At 40.0% G+C, this 27,248-nt stretch overlaps 1 protein-coding gene across 2 annotated transcripts; it reads left to right on the top strand.

Moving 5' to 3' along the window:
- On the top strand, window positions 1-26,457 carry ppm1bb (protein phosphatase, Mg2+/Mn2+ dependent, 1Bb). 2 transcript variants are annotated; one of them, XM_036572407.1, is made up of 6 exons: window positions 1-391; window positions 18,702-19,547; window positions 20,223-20,340; window positions 20,665-20,776; window positions 22,327-22,384; window positions 23,128-25,152. In XM_036572407.1, exons 2-6 carry the CDS (start codon window positions 18,717-18,719, stop codon window positions 23,431-23,433), a joined length of 1,425 nt encoding a protein of 474 aa, XP_036428300.1. In that variant the 5' UTR covers window positions 1-391; window positions 18,702-18,716; the 3' UTR covers window positions 23,434-25,152. The 2 variants fall into 2 exon arrangements, with proteins under 2 accessions (XP_036428300.1, XP_036428301.1); XM_036572408.1 differs by lacking the exon at window positions 23,128-25,152 and adding an exon at window positions 26,199-26,457 and having other exon boundaries at window positions 3-391.
- The last annotated feature ends 791 nt before the right edge of the window (window positions 26,458-27,248 follow it).

Below are 27,248 nucleotides of genomic sequence, written 5' to 3'. Positions count from 1 at the left end.
GACGAAGCAGCCCTCCCCTTCATCAAGACTCTGACCCGAAGAAGATCTTGGCCTGTTTGTAGGAGAAAGATATTTTTTGTAGGATCTGCTGGATCGTTTCTTTTAAACCATGATCCTATGTTGATACTAGGTTGTCAGTGATTTATTGATTGGGGCGTGGAATTGTTCTCGGGAACATAGTTGGCCTTAAAAATGCCAAAGAATTTACGCTATCAAAGCAGTGAAACACCGAAAACGGAATTATCGGCGCTCATGTGAAGTCATATTTGTCTATTTGTTTGTTTTCGTTGAAGGGGGGAGTACGTTAGGAAAAGACTCTTTGGTGAAAATATACCGAGATTAGAAACAGAAGTTGAGACGGAACACCAATATCGTGGTATATCTTAAAAAGGTAAGTAGCTAGCTTGCTAGCTAACGCTAGCTGTGTGTCTGTGACTCATTAGCTCGGTTGTTAGCTAGAAGGCTAGCTTGGTTTCTGTCAGTTCGTTTAGGTGGCGTTAGCTGTCTTAGCGTTAGCTAACATGGCCTCAGTTTTACGGGGGTGGAGGGGTCAGGCTACCTAGCTAAGCTGGCCAAACAGGTTAGCCTGCTAGTGTAGCTAATGAGCTAATACGTATATATGTCTATAAACACACCCGATTACACACGTGTGTATATATATATAAATATATAAATATAAATAAATACACACGCACGTACACCCGCACGAAAGCTAATGGTGTGTGGTCTAGCTAACGTTAGCTAGGCTGTGCTAGCTAGACGAGGTGAGTTTCTTGCGTGTTGTGTAACGACGGACGAGGACAGAACCGTTTGCTGATAAAGTTGTTTAACTGCAGCTTGATTTCTTGATGTGTCGCTTCGTTGTGTAGCTTAGCTAAATAGCTGACTAGGTAAAATAATCACTCGCTTATTTTGGCTTGAGGTTTCATGCTTTTGTCAACCTGTAGCCTTAAACGCAATCAACAAACAAGCCCGCGTCACTTTTAATCCACTTTAGTCAAGCTCAATATTATACTGCCATTTGTCGTCTAATCCTCCATGCGGTGATTTAAAACTATTTAAATGCTGTTTGGGTCTGAACTTTATTTTTTTATCGTCCTTGTTCACTTTTAGACGACGTTTTCGTCCTTGTATTTAATCTAGCGTTACATTGTCACGGCTCATATCTGCCCTTGTTAGCGTGCTGACTCGAGCTCCGCGTTTGGTTACTCTAGCATTGCTTTGCACTGCAGTGTTTGCGGTTTTTGACCTGAGCTTCTCGAAAACGTCGCATTGATGCTAAAAGTGTGGAAGTCTAAAGCTTGCCCGCAAAGACGGGCCTTTGGGGCCTGCAAACAGATACTCTACCCAACCTATCATAAGCAACTGGGGAACGTTAGTCCCAAGTTTTATCCAGGTAGCCTTTTTTGAGTGTGCTTTCATGTGTCAGTTGGACACACGTCAAGGAGGTTTCTAAGTTTGTCACACGTTGCACAAGTCAAGTGTTGACCAGTATTGTTAATATTCAAATGCATGCTCTTATTTGAAATGTGTGTGATTGTGTATGAACAGAGTTCGTTAGTGACCTTTGTCTCCAGATTTTGTTTGTCGATTTGTTTGTCTTTTCTGGAGAGTGAACGGGGCCAACCGTTTAGTAGGCCACAGTTTTGCCCAATAACTTGCATCACAGTTAAGATTAAACGGGTAATTTTTTTTTTTGTCTGCTTTGCTGATTTGTAATACAGGCAAAATCTATTGCAAGCTGAACATGTCAAGTTCTATGGTGACCCTTTCTCATTGTTCTGTGGTTTTGTAAAAATATTAAGATTTTGAAGCAGTTCTTAGAAAGTAAGTATTAAGTGGAAGTCCTTCGGGTTGGTCGATTTACAAAGTTAGAAAAGTAACGGCACATTAAATGGCTGTGAAATGTTAAATAAAAAAACCTAATAGTAATTGAGGCATGTGGTTGTAGACCATGACTGCAAATGTATGGAGACATTGGTTTACTGGAGGTCTTTCTGTGGCTAAACAGATGCCCAGCCTGTTGATGAGTTTACATAAGTAAAGATTTTTTTCCCCATGCAAAGAAAAGGTGTTGTTGGTCTAAAGGTTATTTTTCTGTCCATACGGTCCGTTGAATATCTTTGTACAAAAGATGCATTTTTTTAAAAAAAGTTGTCTAAAGGGTTGGCAAGTGTTGTCATACAGTAATGCGTTCAGTGCTTTTTCCATCTCATAATATGGCCTTTTTTGTGTTTTTGTCCCCTGAAGCGTTGAATTCTTAAATGATCATGTTAGACGTACTCGTGCCTCTAACAGGAGTGCGTTAATACTTGGTTTGGGATACTTCAAAGACTAATCCAGATTTTGATTCTTGTAAGAAAGATGAAAGGTAAATTAATAATTTGTAAGTGTATTAAGGATTTTATCTTGTTCAGTGGATTAAAGAAGTAGCAGGTCAATGAGTACCTATGCCTAGTGTAAGTCCCACTATCATCATCATGTCTGTCACTGAAACTTTGACCCATGTTGCAGCGTTACTGCTCCAGAGAGTGCTGACAGTGCAGGCTACGTGCAGCTGATGCTGCCTGGTAATGGATGAGGGCTGCTGAAGTGTCAGCAGTGTAAGTGAGAAACACAGAGGTTTAGTGATTTGTTTGTCTGTGTGTTGTGGGAAATGTAGAAGAAGGAGCTCATTTTGTGCTCTGGCATTTTTTAATGTTCTTTTTGATCTGACAGAAGTCAGGACAGTACTGTTTTTCTCATTGGTAATGTAGGCTAAGCGTTTGCTGCGAGGCCAGATGAGTCTTTTGTATTGGGAATATACTCTTGATAGATTACATCATTTAACATTTCCTTGCTTACTTGGCCTTATCAATGAAACTTTTGTTTAATTGGCTGATCTGTATCCCGTAAATAAGTATTAAAATTAGTAGGTAAAGGGTGTTCATTTTTGTGAATCACAGAGGTCTTACCGTTTTATTGTGCTTTTTTAAGCCACAGTCACACTAGAAATTTGCAGTTTGTGTCACCTTGTGAAATTGGTGTGACACCAAGTTTAGACTGGAAGACAGACAATGAAAAAAATTCTGCCTTTTGGTGCATTTAGCAAACTTGCTAATTCAATGGCAGCCATATAAAAAAAAAGGCCATATAATTAGATGCAGGCGAGAGCATCCTCTGATTATGGAACTGAATGCGGATATAGAGAACACATACGATTTACAGTTTTATTGAATGTGGTCAAGATCCATCTTTGACCACATTTAAATGTGGTTTGAGTGATGTTTGTAATCCAGTTACAGCGTGTTGTAGGTGTGTTTATACCTTTCTTCTCAGGCAGTCACATGAAAACCGAATGTGATCGCCTCACCAAAAACGCATGTTGATACAACAGGTAAACAGCCAGGTAGACTCTGCATTTAGCAAACTGACTAAAAAGCCTACCATACACAGTAAAAATGCAACAATAAAGATACTGTTTAATACAGCCTCTTAACTGACTGCACTTTATTGTGCCTTTTTATATGTTAATTTAGAACAATTAAGGAAGAAATGTGTAAAGTGTAATGTGTAAAGTCCCTTCTAAAATTAGCACTTGATTCATCTTGGGTTTTCATTGTTGTATGAAGTTCTGCTACTTCAGAGGTTGCTCTTGAATCTGTGATGTGGCAAGTGTTTTTGAAACGAAATCGTGATTGCAAAAAACTGTTATGACTAATGGAAAAACAAAAGTGATATTTTTCTTGCGAAATATCAGAAGTCAAATGAATACTTAACGACTCGTTCTTTATGTTGCAATGCTTTATTGTTCTAAATATTCAAACATTTTTATTTTTCTTAAATATTAGTATGTGATTCTAAAATCACTCCTGTTTTTCTTGCCTCTCACTCTCAAACAGTTTTCGTGGTAGCAGTTTTTAGATAAGAACGCCTCAGGTAGATCACTCCCATACTTTCACATTTTGCTGACTCGTATGCAGCTTCTATGGGAGGGGCCTTGCCACCTCTCCAGAAATTGAAGTTGTTAATTTAACTTCTGCCTACTATTAAAATGTCATCGTATGCTATGCTAAATACAAAAAAACAAAGCATAACCCTTAGTGGTGTATATATAATGACTGAAGAACATGTGTGAGCCATGGTAATAGTCCCTAGTGATGGTAAAACCGCATTTACTGCTGGTTTTGAAAGAATTTTTATTTTTTTAATTTTTTTTCATACAATCCAAAGCAAGACTTTAGTATTTCCACATGTAAATGTAACTGAACATTTAAACATTTGTCGGGTGAAGTGATATTCTGCAATTAATACCACATTTATTATAAAGCGGCTGCATTGGGTATGCCTGTTAAAAAAGCCACATGTGCTGTACATTTTAGGGCTTTGTCAGACCACAGCGCCAGGTTTCAGACATCAGAAGAAAAGATTTTCGGAAAAACAAATTAGAAAAAAATACCTAATGTCTCATACATCACGCAAAAGAGGTTGTTTCCAACCACCTGAGGCAAAATGACAGAAGAATAAAAGACAATCAGAGAAGGCGGCCTCAAACTAACATGGCTTCAAACTCTCGGGCGGTAAGGTTTGTGTGACGTTCGCAGTTCTGTTTTTTTTCTTATTAGATTAATAATAGTTTCATGGCCAAGTCAAAGTTGACCTTATACTGCAACCACAACTTTTACTGAACAGTGCTATTATGTTCTTTTATTTAAGCCCAGAGTGGAATATGTGTATAGTAATCGGCCTGCTTGCTGTGTGTATGTGTATATGGACAAAAGTATTGTGACGCAGCTCTTACTCATTGAATTCCGGTGTTTCGTTTAGTTCCATTGCCAAAGGTGTATAAAATCAAGCACCTAGCCATGCAGTCTGCCTTTACAAACATTGTGAAAGAATGGGTCGTTCTAAAGAGCTCACTGAACTCAAGCGTGGTAACACTGTTGCAACAAGTCAGTTTGCGAAATTTCTTCCGTCCTAGATATTCCACAATCAACTGTGAGTGGTATTGAAAAGTGGAAGCGTTTAGGAACCACAGCAATTCAGCCACAAAGTGGCAGACCATGTAAAGTTAAAGAGCGGGGTTGCAGAGTGCATAAAACTTGCCGATGCTCTGCAGACTCAGTAACTGCAGAGTTTCAAACCTACTCTGGCATTAACATCAGCACAAAAGCTGTGCGCCAGGAGCTTCATGGCATGGGTTTCCATGGCCGAGCAGCTGCATGCAAGCCTTACATTACCAAGCACAATGTCAAGCATCAGATGGAGAGGTGTAAAGCACGCCACCACTGGACTGCAGTAGAAACATATTCTGTGGAGTGACAAATCACGCTTTTCTATCTGGCAGTCTGATGGATGAGTTTGGGCCCTTTTCTGTACCACCATAACTCTGCCCCAGTGCACAAAGCAAGGTCCATATAGGCATGGTTGGTTGAGTCTGGTGTGGAAGAACTTGACTGGCCCTCACAGAGCCCTGATCTCAACCTCATCGAATATCTTTGGAATGAGCTAGAGCAGAGATTGTAAGCCAGGCCCTCTCGTCCAACATCAGTGTCTGACCTCACAAATGCTCTTCTGGATGAATGGGCTAAAATTCCCACAGACACGCTCCAAAATTTAGAATGGGATTTCATAAATGCTCCTGTAGGTGCAATGTGTGTGTTCCAATACTTTTGTCCATACAATGGATATATTTATGTATAAATGTTTTGTTCTGCACCCCAGCCACTGGTTTCTGTTAGGTTCTCCCTGTACACTATTACTTTTGTTTTGCACTCAGGGTTTCTGTAAGGATGTGCTGTATCCTGTAATCACATGTGAAAAGCTCTGAGAATGTCATCTTAATCAAAGTCAGTTAAGGTTGTTGGTTACCTGAAAGCATGGTCCAGATGACTTTTAAGCTGTAGAGCTATATAAATGTAGTGACCTGCCTTCACAAACTCTTTTTTTTAAATTGACTAGGTTTTGGGAGCAGCCCAAGTGACAAGGCATGAGCAGTTGCTGTGGGTTTGGTTATGCAAGAGTTATTGTTGACTAAAAGCACAACTTCGAGCTGACGAACTTTGTCTGTTAAACCATTGCTTCTCCAAACATTAATACAGCCTAGATAAGAGAATTTATTGTACATTGTCAAGGTTAAGCGTTTAGTAAGTGTATGTAAATACCATGTAATATTAGGTATACAATTGAAAATGTACCTCATTCTTTTTGCAGTAAAGATCATTTCTACCATTCTTGCTGTCATAAAGCTGTACTTGCCTCTGAAAGTCTTTTTTATATAGAAACGAAGAAAGCATCTGTGCAATTCCATCACAAGAGCTCTGCTCTTGCAGTGATGTCATGTAGGATGAGTATGCCAAGGGTGAGGGCTGTTGGCTGCAGTGTTAAATACTCGATTTTAAATACTGTCCTTGTGATTTGTCGTAGCCGTGTGATGCTGGCAATCTTCCCTAGCTGTTTAGGTCAGACGTGTCAGGTAGAGCCAGAAACACAGGGTGGCTAAAGACCCTCAGCATGTCATTATTTGAGAGTAAGAAACTGATCAGGTTCAGAAAACTATTGAACCTGTTCATTTTAATTAGTGTTATAGCCAGGAATATGTATATCTGTGGCAGCCCAAGCCCACTGCTTAGACATGGAGAGTTAGTGTACATGTCCAGTTCCTGTGATTGACTCAGAAGTGTATTGTATGTCATCTTGAATATAACAGTGTTGTACATTTAGGGTAAGTAGAGATGGCACGATCCCACTTTCTTTTCTGATACCGAAACTTTGAGTATTGGATAATACCAATCCCGTATTTTTTTTCTTTAAAAACTGCTAAGCTTTAGAATGAAGTGTTTCACCTAAAATGGGCATCTAAAAAAAGGCTATCATGCTCAAACTACTCAAATTTTACTATCCCAGCTAACATTAAATCACACTGTGTTTGTGTGTGTGTGTGTGTGTGTGTGTGTGCAATTTCATGTTAGATTTGTTGCAGGATTGGATCAAGCTTATTCTTTTTTGTCCGTCTGATATCCCATCCGGCATTTTATGTTTATATTGCCCGATGCCAGTGCTCATCGATGCCAGTGTAGTCTCCATAAGAGTAAAGTATGCACTGAGCGAAATAATACTTGTGCAGTTTGCACAAAGCCAAAACCACCTTCACGAGCTTACAAGCTTGCGCACTGTCCTAGGTTTTGTTTGGTCATGTTTGAACCAACCTGTCACAGGCTTTGTCATGTAAAATGTTCATCTATGCAGTATTTCCAGCTGCCATGTGCGCGACACAGCGAGCTAAGTTTCTGCTCAATGTCTGTGCTTGTTCATTTTCTTCTCGGTTATGTCATATTGTTCACTGAAGCCAGCCAAACGTTGTGTCTGCAAGAAATGTACTGAGGCCATAAGTGATAAAGTGATACTTTGTGAAGAATATTTAAGAGCCAGGAGGAGAGTGGAGAAGTTCAGAATGTAAAGATCTTGACTACAATACTTTTACCATATAATAATAATAATTATATTTTTCAGTGTCTCAGTGCTTTGCTGTGTCCCCTGAATGTATGGTGCATGTGGGTGAAAATCAGATTGTGTGGCGCACAGTCCCTGTCTTTTTGCTGTACCGTTATATCTTTGTGCTTTCATCACAATCATCTAAGCAATGCTGTGAAATCACAAACACCTAATTCTCACCGGTGACACATTGCTAGGATGGGGGAGGATTTGTTGAGAGAGAATGGGTGCATTTAAAATTGTGTGAGCAATAACATATGTGCTACATAGAATGAATGCATACAAAATGTGTGGTTGTGTGCTTTATGGGTTTGACTGGGTGTTGGCCAGAATGACTCAGGTTTAACTCTTTTGCTTCTACTTCCCCACATACGATTGTTCTAGTTGCCTTTCAGGGCTAGTGAATAACATTTGAAGGGGTGGTGGGGTGTTTACATAAGAAATCTCCAACTGACACTCTTCAGGGACCTAATGTTATTGTAAAATGGTCTCAGACATACAGCAAAATGTAACTGCGCTAAAAACAGTGTTTGCTTCTAACCTTAGTCTGTACTTTGTCTGTAGCATCTGACAAGTGAATTAACTAACGTTACAGTATGATGTTACAGTACCAGAGTGTTGGTAGTTATTTCACCTTTTGTGATTTCATTTGATATTGCAACAAAACATAGTAAGCAGACAAATACAACAATAATAATAATAATAATAATAATAATAATAATAATAATTATTATTATTATTATTATTATTATGAAACAATGGCTTGTAGCCTGCAACAGCTGCCTTCATTATTGACATGATTTCTGTTTAATTATTCTAGTTTAATGGATACATCTACTGGACTAACAGTGATAGCTTGATACTGTGAAAAGAAAATTGAGATTTTAGTAGTCAGCTCAGCTAAAGGAAAAGGCAGAACGCAAAAACATAAAGTAATTTATAACTAAATATATTGTGTGACAGTAACTTCAAGCAAATACAAAACACTGCCAGTAACTACAGTAATTACATGCAACACTATTGGCAATCTGTGTATTTCTAGCTAGCACTAGTGTTAGTCATCAGACTGAATTGAAAGTAACCTGTTTGTGCTCCTTCAGTTGCACATTTGGTGAGTTTTGGCTAATTGTTTTTCTCTTTCTCTCTTACAGTCATCCAAGTTAATGCAAATGTTTCTAAAATGTTTGGAAAATGCATCAGAGATAAAAATTGCCATTATATAAAGAAACTGCCCGTGCTTTTGAGCGTTTCCAGTTGGCTGTTTCCTGCCCCAGCAAACCTGATCCAACTCGAATAAGTTGTTTGATTTGAGCTAGATTGAGTGTGTTGAGACTGGAATGCAAGAAACTGTGCAAGGCGGTAAGGCCCCAGGACTCGAGTTATGAACCTCTACATTAGAGAGATTTCTTATCACAAAGATGTGAACAGGACTCTGCTCTTTACTGTATCTACTGTTTCTGCAAAGAGTACTAGATCTCTAATTACAAATTACTAACACCAAGAAACAAGCATGTTATTAGGGGTGATTGTGCCCCTACACCAGAGGGGTTCCTCTATTCTTAGAAGCTTGACATCGTAACAATAAAAGAACCTTTTTTGGTGCCAAGAACCCTTTTCAAAAGTACCCATCTTGGGCAAACAGAGCTGATGGAGAACTGTATGGGCCTAATATTGTAATTTAGCTAATAATAGTTGTGTATGTTGCCCTTTATCGGCTTGGCCAAGGATTGTTAAAACAATTGTCATGGGAGCACTGAGAAGACCCATTAACATTTCCCCATGGTCTCTGTATTCCCTAATTGCAACATGCATGAGGAAAAATTCTAAGCATTTTTATACAGTTTAAGTGTCCCAATGATCATATTCAGAATCATGAAAATATTGTACTTTGTGCTTTCTCACAGCTATCTGTAGCCAAATTCCAGACTGCTTCTGCTGTAATGATGGAAGGCGTCTCGTTTCTTTTGTTCTGAGAAGCGTCTCACGGACCTAACTTATAACTCTCATGTTGAGCAGACTGAAGATTTTTTTTCACTGGGGCCTGCTGTCGCCACTCAGATGTGTCACAGGAGGAGGAGATCATGTTTTTATAACTGTAGCATGAATGTTGGTGAAGGCAGATTCAAAGTAAGCAAAAAGTCTTAATCAGGAAAATAAGAGTCAGAATTAGGATGTATACACATTGGCGAACTGATCATTTGTTACATCTGGGCCATGTTCACAATCGTTTCCATGACATATAATTCACTGCCACATGGTCATAATTAAATTTCCTTGTAATTGAGTTTTCTTGTTAATGTTGTAGCAGGAGCCTTTCTCCTACTATTCATTCACACAATTCTGTCCATGGTGTTTCCTTGTTTTGACTGTTGGAATAGATGGCTTCCATTCTGTTTGATGCTTGGTACAAAACATTTGCTTGTGTACAGAGGGCATACATGTTTGTTTTTGTTTTGTGTTTAAGATGCACAGCTTCAATCAGTGCCATTTTGAGCATTTTGAGCCATTTTGGTTATTATGACAACAGGGTGTAGCGTTATCTGCTGTTGGAATGTAGTGTTTTAATGAAGTTTTAAATGGAGAGTCTTCATTTTAATGTGCAAAACGCTCCTTCAGTCGGTTCCACTGTGTGTGTGTGTGTGTGTGTGTGTGTGTGTAGTGATATATATATATATATATATATATATATATATATATATATATATATATATATATATATATATATATATATATAAAATTGTCTTAACAGGCGTGTATGTGTACGTATTATATATGCATATACACTCTCACTGAGCACTTTATTAGATGTACCTACTTTGTATCTAAACTCATTGTCCATTTTATCAGCTCAACTTAGCATTTATTATCTCAGTTTACCCCATTCAGGTAATATGTGGGTGGTGGGTCATTCCCAGGACTGCAGTGAGACTGACGTGGTGGTGCCATATTAGTGTGTTGCACTGGTGCGGGTGGATCAAACACAGCGGTGCTGCTGGAGTTTTTAAAACCTCACTGTCACTGCTGGGCTTAGAATAGTCTACCAACCACAAATATCCAGCCAACAGCGTCCTGTGGGCAGCATTCTGTCACCATTGATGAAGAACTAGAGGAGGACCAACACCAGCTGTGCAGCAACAGAAGAGCTATCATCTCTGCATCTCTGACTTTATATCTGTGAGGTAGACCAACAAGGTAAGCCTGTCTAATAGAGTGGACAGTGATGGACACAGTGTTTAAAAGCTCTGACACACTGACATCACCACCACGTCAGCGTCACTGCAGTGCTGCGACTGATCCACCACCCAAATAATACCTGCTCTGTGGTGATCCTGTGCGGGTCCTGTCTGTTGAAGAACAGGGTAAAAGGGGCCTAACAAATTATTGCAGAGAAACAAATGGACTACAGTCTGTAGTTGTAGAACCACAGAGTGCTCCTAGTATGGTTTTGAATGTACATATTACAGGGTGTCCCTAACAAATTGACATTTCGTAGTCTAATGACATAACCAATTCTCCCTCAAATTATCTCAAATTTTTAACAAAATGTGTAAAAACTAAGCAAGTTTAATTTTTAGTGTTCAGGTTGAAGAATGGCGCTCACTAGAAATGAAAAGACATTTTGTATGTTAGAATATGCTCGAACACAGTCAAACAAGAGTGTGCAGCGTGCATTTTCGAGAAAATTCAATAAAAATGCATCAACTGGAAAGCAGATTTGGACATGGCACAAAAAATTCAAAGAGGAAGGCTATCTGTGCAGGGCATAGGGATCTGGACGACCACCGGTATTGGACGCGATTATATTTGTGAAGCTTTGTGAAATCGGTTCTAAAATCTACATCCCTCTGAATTTCTTCGAATTTTGATAAATAAGTCTTGTATTGTTCAACATGAAGCCTATTTAATTTTGTTTGCCTAGGACATGTAGCTAGATATTCACATCTCAAATGATGTCAGTTTTTTTGGGACACCATATATAACATAGACAGGTAGTCAAGTACGAATCAATGTTGTGTGCCTATAGCAGAATTGAGCTAGAGGGGGTGCTACGAAGGTGGAAGTGACCACAGTAATTGTCATTTTGACAGCTTGAAGTGTTTCAAAAAGACTTTAGGGTGCTGTTACTGTTTAAGCAAATTTCTGCTGATACTGATATGACTAATAGCATCCTGCATCCCTAAAATCAAGTACACATGCAGGGTTTGTAAAATGTCTCTGTGAGCATAATTAAATGGAATTCTCCCTAATTCTTGCTTTTATAAATCAGATGTCTATAAAATTGTGTGAACAAATAAGCTTGCCAATTTTCAATCTGGACCGAATGTGAGTGATTAGAGTGCAAGCAAGCCCATTTTTAAGCCATGCCCTCCTTGTGCTCCTTGTGTGTTACACATTGTGCAGTTTTTCACAGCGCATCTGTAGTCAAAATCGAGTCAACAAGCATCTGTATAGGAAAGCATCATGCTGTTTATCTGAAAGCTAGCAGTGCATGCCATTACTTTTTTCTTTTGTTTCTATAAAAGCAAATATATGCTGCAAATCCCAAGTTTGTTGTACCACAGCAAGGTACACCGTATAGCAGCTTTTAATGTCTTGTGTTCAGTGTGGTGGCCACAGGGCATAAGTCGTAAGGTTGTTTCATAGCTTGTGCTCCAGCAAGCATATTTTGACGTTGTGTTGGAAACTTGGTATTAATTTCAACATTTATGAACAAATCTGATCATTTGGCATTTTATTAACAGAGCAGCATTTGAAGATGTTGCTCAACTTATTTAGACATACTGCCTTTCAAAGTTTTTAACTGACTTTAATGCGACTTGGTAACATGAATGTAAAATGAATGTGTAAGTTCTTAGCAGGGCTTATTGGTTTGTCTGCAGTCTGCTGACACTCATACCCACAGTGTTTCATAAGCTTGATTACTTGTAGTTCCTTTTTTCATTGATGCAGTGTTTCTTGGCTTCATTTGTACAGGGGAGGCCAGTGTTTCAGGTTTCACTCTGTGGTTTGGACGGAATGTCACCGACAACAGTTTCGGGGGGCGAGAGGTCGAGAGTTTGTGGTTTCGACCATGATAGGTGGGGGTGGGAGGTGTGTGTGTGTGTGTGTGTGTGTGTGGTGTGTGTGTGTGTGTGTGTGTGTGTGTGTGTGTGTGTGTGTGTATAAGTGAAGTGAAGTGAGAACTGTGTGAGTATGGAAGTAGAATCCTAGTGCTTATCTGCAAGCGCTAAAGAGAGGCTTTCAGTGATGCATGCGAGTGTAAAAGGTGGGATGTGGCTCTCTGAGAGCCCTGTTTACTCAGCTGAGTGGGACTGGACAGATATAGCCTCTCTCCATAAAGGGCCTTGTTGCTCATCTTTTGTTTTGATGCCTAGGTGATGCAACATGTCCTGTGTTAGCTGGGTGAGTGCCCTGGAACAGTGACTCTATAGCACTTTATCCAGTATGTAAGGAGCTGATTGTCCGTAGAGCTGTAAAAATGGTGTTTGGTAATGAAATGGTGGTTTCAATTTGGCAAATGATCTTTTAAATGTGTGATATTACAGGCTGATAATGAGTTTAGTCACCAGAAATATACATAAAATTATGGAAAAGCTGTGTTGCATATTTTAATTTAACCAATTAACTAGTTTTTAGTTCTTTGAAAGTATGGAGTGATATCCTTTTTGTTTAATTCATTTGGTCTTCTCCTGGGCACAGCTGTGGTTTACTAGTTTAATTTTTTTTTACTAGTGCCTTTAACTTTAATTTACTGATTCTGTGTTCAGGACAGCAGTGTAAGGTTTTTGTTGATGTAGGCACAAGTGCAGTATTTTCTAAAAAATCGAGTAATTTCACACAAAAAAATGGAACCGGCCCTAAAAATTCATGATTAGCCCACCCCTGACAAGGAGAGTCTTTCAGTTGAAGCTAGAGATGGCATAATGGTATTAACCCGATATCAGCAGAAAATGCTGCTTCGAATGTTGGAAGGAAAGGGAATGGAATCCAATCCTGTAATGAACCTAGCCTGAAATACCACACGCTTACATTGTGTTGTCATGTTAGCTGTGTATTTTTTCCTGTGGGGTTGTAGGGTGTTTAATATCTAGACGTAGGTTGTCATGCACAAACTACTCAATTTTAAAGAAGGTCCTTCAGTTAAAATAGTTTTTTAACTTTTTAACTTAGTAATTTTTAAAGAGAAAATCTAGAATTTATATTGATATCAGAAAAGAAAAGCATCTATAGTTGAAGCTTCTTTAGTTAAATCTTAGTTCTTATACACTGTGTTTGGAACAGATAGCACACTCCTTGAATTCACTGATTTCTGTCTTTATAGCCTACTTCTGAGCTTGGTTGCTTTAGAACTTTAAGCTTGTTAAAAATATTTTAGGATTTTGGTTCTTGATTAATACAATTGATTTTGATCATTAGTGTGTTCATCAGAAGAGATACCAATACTCACACTAAGGTCCCACCGACTGTCGCCTTTACATCTGGATGGATCCATTTTTTTTCTTCCTGTCTCTGAGCCTTCTTCCTGCTTGCCAAAACACCTTGGACTTGATGTGAAGGTTATAGTGCGTTGAATTTGCTTTAAAAGTGAAAAGACGATGATGATAAATAAACCATAAGCATGAGTGATACTGATTAGCATTTTTCTTGTTTAGCAGTTCTTAAAGTAAAAGCAGGACGGGGGTTTTAGATCAGAGATCTGAGCGCCTAACGCTCGACATGGAAAGCACAAAGCAATGCGTAGTGTGCATGTATTCTCGTGTAATTGTACTATAAATGATGTACTAATTTCAGATAAACCTGGTAATAATGAACTTAGGCTAAATCTTGGAGTTGGAGTAAATGACTGTCTTGTCACCACCTGAATCTGTTAGCAGAGCGGAAGGACAAAGAATAATTTTCTTTGATAGTATTGTGTGGAGCTTGTCCCTTGTCCCAGTAAGACTTAGTGTTTGTAGTTGGGTCACTGAATGAAGCTAAGTCCCCTGTTTAGCGCTTAGCACTTGGAGTTGCTTGGCAACGCCACAGTGTTTGCTTTATTTTTAGAATAGAGCACTGGCTTACTAGCCAGCCAGATTAAGGAAAATAGTCACAAATGTGCTTTATTAGGATAGGGGCCATGGTTCAAAAGGTGTATTTTGTCCTTCCTAGCTAGGGCTGAAAGATTGAATCGTTTTATATCGAAATCGCAGTTTAACACAGTGCAGCTTTGAAATTGCAAGAGCTGCAATTTTAGGTTATAGCCTTCATTATCAAAAATGTTGTCTTAAGTTTTAAGTGGGGAAAGTTAACACAGGACTTGTGAACTGCCTGTAGATGAGCTCTCAATCAGAGGCAGCCAAATCTCCATGTGTTGTGACTTCACAACCACAGCTTACTGGCAGTCTTGCATGCTACTTTCAGGGGTCAATACTCAAGCCAGAAAAAGTGGCTATTCTGGTAGTCTTAGCCAAAAAAAACAGGCCTGAACCTTAATTTATTGAAAATGATCGCAGTTTAAGTCAAAGTTGCAATATTAGTCAGAAAAATCACTTAGATATTTTCCCCAAATCATTCAGCCGTATTCCTAACCATGTCCATGTAAACCATAGGATGGACATCAAACTAAGTCTAGCCATTAGAAGTTGCAACAAGTAGGCCAGTTTCATAGTACCAACATCATATCACTGCTGATGTTAATGGCGTTTAAGCCTTGTGTAAAGTTTGCTTTTGGAGACCAGCTGTGGAGCTGATAGCGTTGACGAGACTAACCTTGACCCTGTTTAAGTGTGGTTGTTTATCTGATGATATCTTTCCACCTTTATAACTAAAGTGTTGATCACAAACCTGGATCCCTGGTGGAATTTTTTTTTTTGTTATGCAGGAGCTCCTTGTCATTTTGGACTAGTGGTGCATTTCTCTGTCTCTTTCAAAAAACTGGAACGTTGGAATACAGCAGAGGCAGTCAAATAATACTGAGGTGAAGACCATCAGTTGATCAGTTTGTTTTTTAGTACTAAATTAATGGCTGTTGCTAATCAGGTAGATTGAAATGAAATACAAGTAGTCGAGTTTGTTTAATTTAGTTCAATGGCAGAATTAACATTATTTTATTATATTAGCATGTCTAGTTGTGTATTATTGTTGAATTGAACAGGAGAGCAAACTATCTGAAGCGAATGAGCTGTGGTTAAAAGACTGCTAGCTGTTTTTAACTACTTCTTTGCTGAGAGATACATTTTTTATGTTTATTTTATGTGTATATTTTTTTTTCAGTTTGAAATGAACAATTGTAATTCCTGTCTTGTAAAGTGACATTTCTGCTTTCTGACATGCATCCACTCCAACATCAGGCTGGTATTATTATTATTATTATTATTATTAGTAGTAGTAGTAGTAGTAGTAGTAGTTGTAGTATTTTATTTTATTTTTTTAAAGAAAATTGCATACTGATCTTTTATATACATGACTGTATGGTGGTATCAGTATGGCTGCAATGAATGTTTAGAAAAATGTCATAAATTTGATAATTTAAAATTTTAGAAAACTGTAGTACTTGTGTAATTGTAGTTCTTTTCTTTTTTCTTTCTTTCTAAACCATGCAGGCAGGAAACAAACTTTTATCAAGCTAAATGCTAGCTAGGAACCGGTAGTTGTCAGTGAGCCTCATGCAAAAGCAGTGGTTTCTGGTGATAATGAGCAGTGTTTTTTGAATGCTGGGTGCAATCCAAATAGGTTTCCCACTGCTCTCAGTTGCATGTATAGACCATTCTCACACTTCTGTGTTTGTTAATGCGGAAGCGTAAATAGTAGCGTGAAATGACTTACGGTCACATTGTAAACAATGGCTGAGATTACACTGAATCATTGTTGCTTTCTTAAAAGTACCAGCCACTTTCCCATTTGACGTGTTGAGGCTGAAGAAAGATTTTTGAGGGAGGCTGAAAACTGGAAGCCCTCCTTTGCCACTCTGATAAACACTGATGAAGACAGTGACAAACACAGCCTCTCCAGCACTGACAGCTAAAAACACAGCCCTCTGCTCTACTCTTGGGAAATTCAACACTCCACCCGTGTTTAGGCTCTTTAACATAAATGTTCCTGTACTAATTAACCTAAAACAGCCAAACATTTCTTCTTTAAAAAAATCTGAACTACTTGCAATGCAGTGTGGCAATGCCACAATATATTTTGTCAGCACATTCTTGTACAATATTTATACTTTTTAATTGCACTGTCAAAATTTGGAAATATGTACCGTCTCAGTTTGGGTGTCTGACATCCTGCTTATGCACAGCAGTGAACATCACGCTTAGCGCGGTGCTAAACAGTATGAGTTTCCAGGGTGACTGCAAAGAGTGCCCTGCCATACAGGACCCCTACTAGGGCCACAATGTATGCCCTTCACACCTCAAGTTAGACCACCTCAGTGAAACGCTGGTTAACCCGTGTATGCACTGTGCCATTACCCCCCTGCTTATCCTGGTAGATGGAGCTGCACTGTGATGCAATAGTACTCTGTGAGGAAAGTTGCTAGCCATGGATGTGCTTTTAACACAGGCATCAAAATGTAGATTTTCTGAAAGACTTTCTCAGCCATTTTGATCCTAGATTTAATCCTCTAAATTTGCCACAAAGTTTGGATTTATCAAGTTTAACTTTCACACTTTTTTTTTTTTCTTCTTCAAACAGGTCTCATGGATAGTTTCACTTTTTCCTGTCAGGTCACTCAGTGCCTGCAGTGATGGACTAGGGATAGTTGTGAGTAAATCATAAAACAAAACTAGAAAGCTTTTCGTAGACGCGTCCTGAAATTCTTCCTTATGAAAAAGGTTATATGAGCTTGACAAAAAGAAATTGTCATAAAACGTTGTGGAAAGGTTTTAACTTCCTTGTATGAATGGCTTTAGAGGGGTGTGCCATCTTCCTCAGACCAGCTGCAGCAGTTTGTAACCTAAGCTAGGCTTGTAGGTGGTTATAAATAGTGTGGTGCTCAGAGTGGGTGGGGTGGTCAAGCAGACAGCCTGGCAGACCCAGCCATGACGATGCAGAACAACCACTACCTCGACCCCCACTCGGGGAGAAACTGCGTCCACCATGTGCTCTAGCACTCAGTAACCTTTTTTGGGCACATGCCTGCCATGCCTGTTGTTTGTGGAGCACAGAGCAGCAGCATGGGCTGGTCAGAGACGCCGCCCCTGTGTAATTCTGGCCCTGCATTTGGGGGCTATGGACGTGGGTGACAGATATTTGGTGTGAACCAGGATCTCATGTATGCTGGAGCTTCCACTGGAACTGGGTCCTGCTGACTGCTGTGATTCTCTTACTGGAACAACAGAGCAGACTAGCTTGTGCACATAGTGAAACATCTAGAGTCACGTGGGGTGGGATGGGTTGGTGATATATTGACCTATCCTGTGAGCTCTCTAATTAGATCAGTTGAGAAAACTTTGATTTAAATACTCCTTTGCTTTGCTGACTGTGTCAAGGCATGGGGTGTTGAGCATATCTAATGCACAGTCCAGTTTGATTAATGGTTTATTTAGAGTTGGAAATACATTTTAGTGGTTATTTCTGGAGGCATGTAATGGACTTAGGCTTGAGGTTTGCTCAAAGCAGCTTAAAGCTGCTCCAGTCCTGAATACTGAGTATGGTAGGGGAATCAAACTTGTGAAGGGAAGAAATAGCTGGTCATATTTGGCAGTGTCAGGTATTGCATCATTTTTGGGCAAAGTAGATGCATGATCATTGGCCTTGTTAACTCCTAGGTGTAATTATTTTTATTTTGAAATGTTAACATTTTATGAACTCAAGTATGATCATAAATTTGCATAATAAATCTCAGTATACTTTATTTTTGTTACTATTACGGTGATTCACTGGCTTATGTCCAGGTGGAATTTTTTTTTAATACAATGAAGATCACACACAAAGCAAATAAATTGTAGACGTACGACAGGCTACAGTTAGTACTTAAGCTGCCCAGCAGAACAGCTTATATCTATACAGTACATTTCCTCAGCCACTGAGAATCGAAACCAAAAACAACTTTGGGAAGCCCTGGGCTCTGTAACTTTATAATACATTGACATCTACGTTTGACATTGACTACAAGACACCTGATAAGTCATGGCTACCAAATTCTGTCCTTTGAAATTGGATTCATGATCTGAAAAAAATATGTTTAAGCAAAAGGGTTTCTTTTAATGTATATTTGACTCTCTCTCTCTCTCTCTCTCTCTCTCGTGCAGACGGTGTCCTGAGACATGGGGGCGTTTCTGGACAAACCGAAGACAGAGAAGCACAATGCCCACGGTGCAGGTAACGGCCTGCGCTTTGGCCTCAGCAGCATGCAGGGCTGGCGGGTGGAGATGGAGGACGCACACACAGCTGTGGTAGGCCTTCCTCATGGTCTGGATGACTGGTCCTTCTTTGCTGTGTACGATGGCCACGCTGGATCCCGTGTGGCCAACTACTGCTCTAAACACTTGCTAGAGCACATCATCACCAGCAGTGAGGACTTTAGGCCCGGCCCTGATTCTGTGGAGGGTGTGAAAAGTGGGATCCGCTCAGGCTTCTTGAAGATTGATGAGTACATGCGCAACTTCTCAGACCTGCGAAATGGCATGGACCGCAGTGGCTCCACAGCAGTAGGTGTGTTGCTGTCACCTGAACACCTCTACTTCATCAACTGCGGAGATTCACGGGCAGTGCTGTCCCGGGCTGGACAGGTGCGCTTCTCCACGCAGGACCACAAGCCCTGTAACCCACGTGAGAAGGAACGTATCCAGAATGCTGGAGGCTCTGTAATGATCCAGCGGGTTAATGGCTCTCTTGCTGTGTCACGGGCCCTGGGAGACTATGACTACAAGTGCGTAGATGGAAAGGGACCCACGGAGCAGCTGGTGTCGCCTGAGCCAGAGGTTTTTGAGATCCCCAGAGTTCCAGAGGAAGATGAATTTGTGGTGCTGGCCTGTGATGGCATCTGGGACGTGATGAGCAACGAGGAGCTGTGTGAGTTTGTGCGCTCACGTTTGGAGGTGTGGGATGACCTAGAGAAAGTCTGCAACTCAGTGGTGGATACATGTCTACACAAGGTAAAAGTAGCGCAGGGTGGAATTTTATTGTGTTTATAGCTTTTATGTTGGCATTTGTAGTTACAGCTTTCATGCTGGCATTTTTGTTTACAGCTTTCATACTGATATTTATATTTTGCCATTTAAGCATTCCTGTTAGCCTTTAGTAACTACTGTCAAAATTTAATGTTAGCATAATAGTTCTTTTTTTATCCATTTAGCCAAAGTGAGTTATAAGTCAGTCATTGATTGAGGTGTGTCTATAGTCACCTCTATACCTTTTTGTCTATATCGTTTAAAAATGTGAATTTTGAATTGCACAACATTGTGTGGGATATTTGCATCTTTGTAGTAGATCCTCAGAGAAACATCACTGTTCAGAAAATCACTGCTTTTGAATAACACCATTATTTTGTAGAATGTTTTGTAGAATTTTATAGACATTTCTCATACCCCCCCTTTGTCTCAAAAGTTCTTTTAAAGTTCATGCTCTGGTTAGTGTCTCAGTACAAGTAGATGCCACAAAAAAGATGTCACAGTTTCCATTCAGAGTAAAATATTGGCAAATGGAAGAGACAGAACAGATTTATGGGAGTTTACAATAGCAGCGATATTTTAAGTGCAACACTGAACACATGTATGTATTTATTTATTTATTTATTTTGTTTAAAGCATACTTTCTCTTTTTCTATTTAGGGCAGTCGCGACAACATGAGTGTTGTGCTGGTGTGTTTCCCAAATGCACCCAAAGTATCAGAGGAAGCAGTGAAGAAAGAGGCAGAGCTTGACAAGTTCTTAGAGTCTCGTGTTGAGGGTAAGGGAATGTCCTACGGTCACACATTACAAGTGAATATTTTGCTCATAAAGCTTATGGATGCCATCAGTATCTGTTCAGATGTGTTGACCAAATATTGGTGACATCAGAAAGGAAACAGTGATGAATTACCATTGTTATCCCAGGCTCTGTATGAGCCACTATGTAAAGATGTTGGTATCAATTGCTGTGTCTTCAGGGACGTAGAAATTAATCAAAGCTCACATCCAGATGTGCTTCCTTTTAGCGAGTATGAAATGTTTAGTTAAGGTGGTCCATTTACAGTTCTTGTATCTGTGTGTGATTGTTTTTCTGAACTTGCAGAGATCATGGAGAAGTCAGGGGAGGAAGGTATCCCAGACCTGGCCTTTGTTATGCGTACTCTCTCTGCCGAGAATATCTCAAATTTACCACCAGGAGGTGGTCTTGTTAGCAAGTATGAAAACTCGCTCTCAGTATTTAATTTCTCTAAGTTGTCCATATTGATATGCTGCATACTTATGTCATCAACCCAGACTAAGAAAATTGCCTTGAATGTTACTTACCTTTAGAAAATGAATCTGGTCAGGGAATAGTCAGACCAGCTCTATTTTTAGATGCAAGGCACCTAGTGGAGGTGGCTTGTAATTCATTCATTCATTCATTCATTCACTCACTCACTCACTCACTCACATGCTCACGTTTAACAAGATTGTGCACAAGGGGAAGCTACTGCCACTCTAGGTAGAATTCCCGATGGGCTGCTAAGAGAGTGAGAAAGAGAGAAATAGATGGTCATTTCTGATGTAGTTCTATATAAAATGACTGGAGAATACCCAGGACAAACAGTACGTGCCGAGCGAATACTGGAGTGCACGTATCTGGGCACTCCAGTATATACGCTGCATTCTGTGGTCCATCATGCAAATGCTGCTGACCCAGAACAAAGCATAGTGATGATAACTGGCAAAGTTAAACCATGAAGGCTAACTAGAGAGAGATGGAGAGGAAACTTCTAAAAAAGCACAAGGGGGTAGGAGTGTGTGATAAAGAAAAAAACAGAACTTGAACAAGATGCAAAGGAAATGAAAGTTCATAATTTTTTCGGATGTCAGAGCAAGGAACCGCAGGGCTAAAGAAGGCTAACTTAATGTTAATGTATCATTATGTGTTTACCTTCATGTATATTAAAGAGAGAAACCGTGTTTACTGTTGTTCAAAAATATGCGTCCACTCTGATAGCAGGCTTAGTCCAGGGTGGTTGGTGGGAAGGTCACTGTGGTTGTAGTGGACTAGTCCAGTCAAAGATTCAGGGCTAAATTTAGTTCCCAGTCCAGCCCTGCTTTATAGGTTATATCAGGGCCATTTACAGAACTTCACTCACATTTCTCCAGGAGCTTTGAGGTGAATTGGCTGCATTGTAGGGTTTTTGTTTTTTTTTTGTTTTTTTTTCTTTTCATTTTCTCCATAAAGTGTCAAAATACAGCAGCATATTAGAACATGATCCACTCTACATTGCATGTACGACTAGCCAGTTCATTAATTACATTAGTTCATTAATTGTTTCTACACTCATTTTCCATTTTATCAGGTCCACTTACCTTTAAAGGTGCACTTTGTAGTTCATCTGTATACTTTGTTATCCCCCTTTCACCCTATTCTTCAATGGTCAGGACCACCACAGAGAAGGAATTATTTGAGGGGTGGATCATTTTCGGCACTGACGTAGTAGTGACATGTTAGTGTCTGTTTCAGTGGTACACACTGTAAATGTCATCCTCAGCGTATCCCAGCACTGTCTGTAATCATCACTTACCTGATTTGCAGCACTTAACATTGACCTAATCTAGACTTTGTGGAGTCTTTATTTGTTGTTTATTTATTGGCTTTATTGTATGTGAGAGAATATTTGAACGTAGAACTACATGTTGGTGCTTCACATCAGTCACACTGTGTCCTTGTTCTGTGTTCCTGTGTTCATTCAACGTCTTACTTCTTAACTCTCAGGCGCAGTGTAATCGAGGCTGTGTACAACAGGCTTAACCCACATAGAGAAGAAGATGGGGTGAGTTGCAATTTATATTATTCTTATTAAATATTAATGCTGTAAGCACACTAGGAGGTCATTATAGTACACACTCTTGCATGTAAGCTATTCAGACTTGATGGGCACATACTAGTGCAGAGATGACAAGGTCAGGTATCATTAGCAGGGCATGTTATTGGGTTTTAATTCATTACAGCCTCTCCTCATGTATGTTTTTTTCTTGTGCAGCATAAGGTCTGGGGCAGTACTTGAGTATGTGATGTGAGGAACCTGATGAGCACATGTTGTCTTTAAACCAGTATAGGAACCTGAATTCTTTATGTCTTGAATTTATAAAAATGGCATCTTAGGGAGATTTTCTTATCACTTGTCTTGTGTTTGTCTTGCTTGAAAATATTTTGTATTTGTCCGTGACGAGAGGTCCTACACATACATTGTTGTTCAGGTTTCAGTCAGATACTTGGATTAATCTTGAAACACAAATGAACGTGCATTGCCTGCAGTATGTTTTTTTTGTTGTTGAGCAGATGACTGCACATGTTGTGTTCAGGTGCTTATTCTCACTCTGTTACACTCACACATTCATCAGCTGTCAGCTTCTCTGATTTGGGGCAGCCATCTTTGTCCCGGCACCCTATTCTGAGTCTTTCTTAATGATGAGCCAGGATGAGGGCAGTGTGAGGTCTTGGGCAGGCGGCCTGTGCTAATCAGGTCCAGTTTCTTAAGCTGCTCTGTCCACTGACACTGGCGTCTTGCACCAGGACGACCAGGGAGGCGCGGCCGCTGCCGGTGAGGAAGAAGAAAGCAGCGCTGCTGCCCACCTGCTGGAGGCACTGCGCCAATTCCGCCTCAGCCACCGGGGCGACTATCGCCACGTGCTGGAGCAAGCACTGTCCACCTACCGGCTGTCCTGTGAGCCAGGCGGCGCCTCGCGACCGAACCCTGAGGAGGATCCTCCCTCGCCCCCACCATCCCCTGCCACTGAGCCCCTCAACTCTGAGGAGGGAGCTGACGACGCAGCCACGCCACCACCACTCGACGAGCTCTCTGATCCCCCTGTTGCATGACCCTTGATGTCCAATCCAATAACCTCCAAACCCCTCTCTTATCCTGCTCACCAACTTTCCTCTCTTCTCCCTGGCTCAGAGCACTAGTTCTCTCCCCAGATGTCTTGTGGCACGGCTCCCTCCCAACCCAGTGAACAGTATCGGTGCAGGTTTTTGGTTAATTGTTTTAGTATGTATATGTATGTATTGGCAAAGGAGAACAAGTTATCTTGATGCTGGCCTAGATCTGGTCTTAATTAAACCACAGAAGAGTCAAACTCCTTGAAACAAAGTTAACTGAGTTCATTCTCGTAGCTGAAAACCTGCTCTGTAACTGTAAATGATGTCATCCTTGGCGTATCCCAGCACTGTCTGTAATCATCGCTTATCTGATTTGCAGCACTTAACATTGACCTGATCTAGACCTTGTGGAGTCCTTATTTGGTTATATATGAGAGTATATTTGACTGTAGAATTTCAGTGGTGACATGGAGTAGCTTGGTACATGCGGATGCTTGGTACATGTGGCTTCTTCTGATAAGGGTGCAGAAACATCCCAACCACTTTTGAAGGTGGTATTCCAGTATTTACCCCATGTAGATAGATAATGTTTAAAAAGGGAATTACATTGTTAATGGAACAGACAATCTGGGGCTTGCCAGGGATATCACTGACTATTTGCTTTTGTGCACACCAGCACATGCTGCTTGCCATGCAGTGCATGTGTACTTTGCATTTTGGATTGTCTTTTGATTGATTTTAGGGAGTGTGTGTCATGTTTGGCGCTTTTGTGATGCTGAAAGTGTGTGTGAATGACATGTGAAGGCACAAATATGAGACACCTGTCAATACTGTCTAAGGTTATTTCTTTGAACAGTATCTCTGATTTAATTAATGGGTACAAACCTGTATTTCTGTATGATAAACTGATATGATAAACTGTATATGATAAATATGTATAATATGTATAAACTGTACAATTAAAGTCTCATGTTTGCTGTCTCCTTTTTGAGTGTTCTGGTGTGGGTGAGGGGCGTACTAGGCAATTGCCACTAAAAAGCACAAAAATGTCAATGCAACAGCATTTATTAAGTACTAAACATTATAACAAAAGTTTTGTCATTTCCCTATTTACTCACATGTGGCCATTTGTTCCTACAGACTTTCCCCCAACATTTTGTCATATTCTTGTGCTCAGGTTCACTTATGGCAGGTTGTTTAACACCATTCTCAGGTTAGCTGACAGACCACTGGTACATGATTGCTCTTAGTTGTCTGTATTTTGCACAGTTTGCACAGAAACACTTATCCATCAACCTGTGAACTGGATAGTTTCTAATCCTGTCGACACTGGTTAAGTGTCATGCCCGAAGATACTGATGCTTATGTTTTTTTTTGTTTTTTTTTCTTTCTTCATCCCTCCTCAGTTACCCCATGTTAAAAGGGATGTGAAAAAAATTGTGCTTATACAGACTTGATTTGGTCTTGCATTAATTGCATAAAGCATTCTGTATTGCCTCTAAACTATAAGCATAACTGCATATGTAAAGGTAATAACAATGTAATTAAAAATTGTGTTTATTGCCCTACTAATTTTGAGAAGACTGTGGGATCAGTGTTGTTTAGAGTTTGATTTTCTTTGTTCTAGAAATCATTTCTCTCTTGAGCATTCAGTAGTCAGTACCGTTGTTTTCCTGGTTTGGGTTGGAGCCTAGGCAAGACTTTATATCCTGAACAATGTGTTGGATTTTCCTTTTGTGTTGACCAAATAAATCTTATTGAACAGTTCATCTGTTGTGTATGCTGTTGCTTGTAATTACTGTATAATTTGATTTGGCTTCCTTCATCAACTAAAACATTTCCATTTGTCAGATGGCAAAAGCTCACAGACTGACTCTCGTAATATTAATGTAGTCAATGGTTGTGATGCTTGTGGAGGCAGCACATCTGGTTGCATGCTCCCTTGTAGGCATATCCCATTTTAAAACGAAATGTTTTGTTCATCGTCATTTTGGAGGGTATGTCGCTTGCTAATGCAAAAGGAGAGTGTATGAACATCTGCCACTGTAAACAACACTTAAAAATGTGTGGCTTTGCACTGATATGTGTACATCTAATAGATTTTGCTTTGTATTCTCTTCAGGTAAGTATAGGTAAGGTCTATGTTGGACAATTTTGTGCTTTTTATTCTCAGTTGCAGTGTAATTGGAACACAAGAACTTGCTTTTATCTTGCCTTACTACTACGGTATAGTGGTTACGTTTTGCCTTTACACATCCTTTATTGTTAAGACTAAACTGTTTGGTATTATGTGGTATAACCATAATAGTGTAACTCTGCTGTTAATCTTTGTTTCTGCCTCTGAAGTTGTAGCAGGCTCTGCATTTCCTTGTGTGGTACCAGTTTGTGTTGAAAGTATGCTCCTCCAGTTTCTTCCTTTCTCCCCTCATTTTTAGTTATCTTTGTCCTCTATGAGATTTGTGGTTTTCATCCTCATCAGTGGTCTGTGGTGCACCTAAGGTTAATAAAAGGCTGCCTTTATAAGTCATTTTGCTTCTTTTGTTCCCAGAGTCATCACTGCTTTTACACATATACCATTGGTTAAGTTGTGTAATTTTTGAATCAGATAAATATGGTTATCATTTTTTTTTATACAGATATTAGGCATGCTTTGCTCTCTCTGCAATCTCCTTGGTTCTTAGTAGTCTTTTTCCTCCATGTTTTTTTCTTTTTCCCCCTTAGATTGCTCATTGCTATCCCTCTCTTGTTTTTTCTCCCTGTCATAGAGTGGAGGCGACCTGGATGACCCCTGGTAACCAGAGACACCGAAGACTACGGTCTCCATCTGAGAATGTCTGCAGTTCACACAGAAGAAAATCCTTACTAACACTTTTTGGTTTTGATTCCAAGAAATTCATAGGAAATGTTAAGAGTCTGGAAAGTAAACACAATGCAACATACACCTCTTTTGAAAAGGAGGAATCTACAGAATTGCAAGATTTTTAGAACTGCATCATTGTTTGGTATAGAGAGAAATAATTTTCACTCTCTCTCAATCATTTCCCCTCCCCACTAACTGAGATTGATGACAAGACTGAAGATTTGTTTCCCCTCCCCACTATAAGTTACCTGAGAGTGATGACAAGACTGTTTGAGGATTTTTGGCATGTTGCTGAGCTGTAGGAGAGGACTCTGGACTTTGCAGGTGGACAGATGGCAGTGCCAGTGTGTGCTCTGATGGGGAGAGGGGAGATGTTTGGACTTCTGTTCTTGCAGGGTGCTCTAGCATGTGGAGCTTACCCTGCACCTCCTCACCTGTATCTCAGACGTGGCTCTCATCCCCAGCCCAAGCATGTGCAGCTTCCCAGAGACATGGCCGATAGGTGTTCCCTATCGGTGTTCGCCGTGTTCAGCTCTGCCTGCCACCGAACACCACAACTCTACTGAAATCCTGCATTTACACTCTTCTCAGATTCTCTCATGTTCCTTGTCCTGCTGCTTGTGAATTCTTATGTATCCTTTTAAGTTCTGTTTGGGGTTATGCTTACTGTTTCAGATGCTTCTTTTTGGTGCTTGCTGTAAAACAAACAAGAAAAAAATTATAGAGCACTCATTAGATCAAGAGGAAAATAGAACATGCTCACCTAGCAGCTTGAGATGAAAGAGAACTACTGTAGGGAATGTCACTATGGTGAGCTTTTGGGTTTTGGAGGCTGACCTCCACTTCCTGAGGCATTCACTACAACACAGGTTCTAGATCCAGTTCTTGAGGACTCTCAGCTAAGTTCACATTTTCTTCTGTTCCAACTGGGATACTAATGTTCTGCCGACTTTGA

Source organism: Colossoma macropomum, unplaced genomic scaffold (genome assembly GCF_904425465.1).
Source record: "Colossoma macropomum unplaced genomic scaffold, Colossoma_macropomum, whole genome shotgun sequence".
NCBI classification, from domain to species: Eukaryota; Metazoa; Chordata; class Actinopteri; order Characiformes; family Serrasalmidae; genus Colossoma; species Colossoma macropomum.
Note: the sequence above shows the minus strand (reverse complement) of the source record. Positions and strands in the feature narration are given on the sequence as shown.

Bases quoted from the DNA above. Each gene is read 5' to 3' on its own strand.
- ppm1bb (XM_036572407.1), top strand. From the start codon at position 18,717: ATGGGGGCGTTTCTGGACAAACCGAAGACAGAGAAGCACAATGCCCAC. The intron at 20,341-20,664 runs GTAAGGGAATGT...CTGAACTTGCAG, and splicing joins CTTAGAGTCTCGTGTTGAGG to AGATCATGGAGAAGTCAGGG. The intron at 20,777-22,326 runs GTATGAAAACTC...CTTAACTCTCAG, and splicing joins GGAGGTGGTCTTGTTAGCAA to GCGCAGTGTAATCGAGGCTG.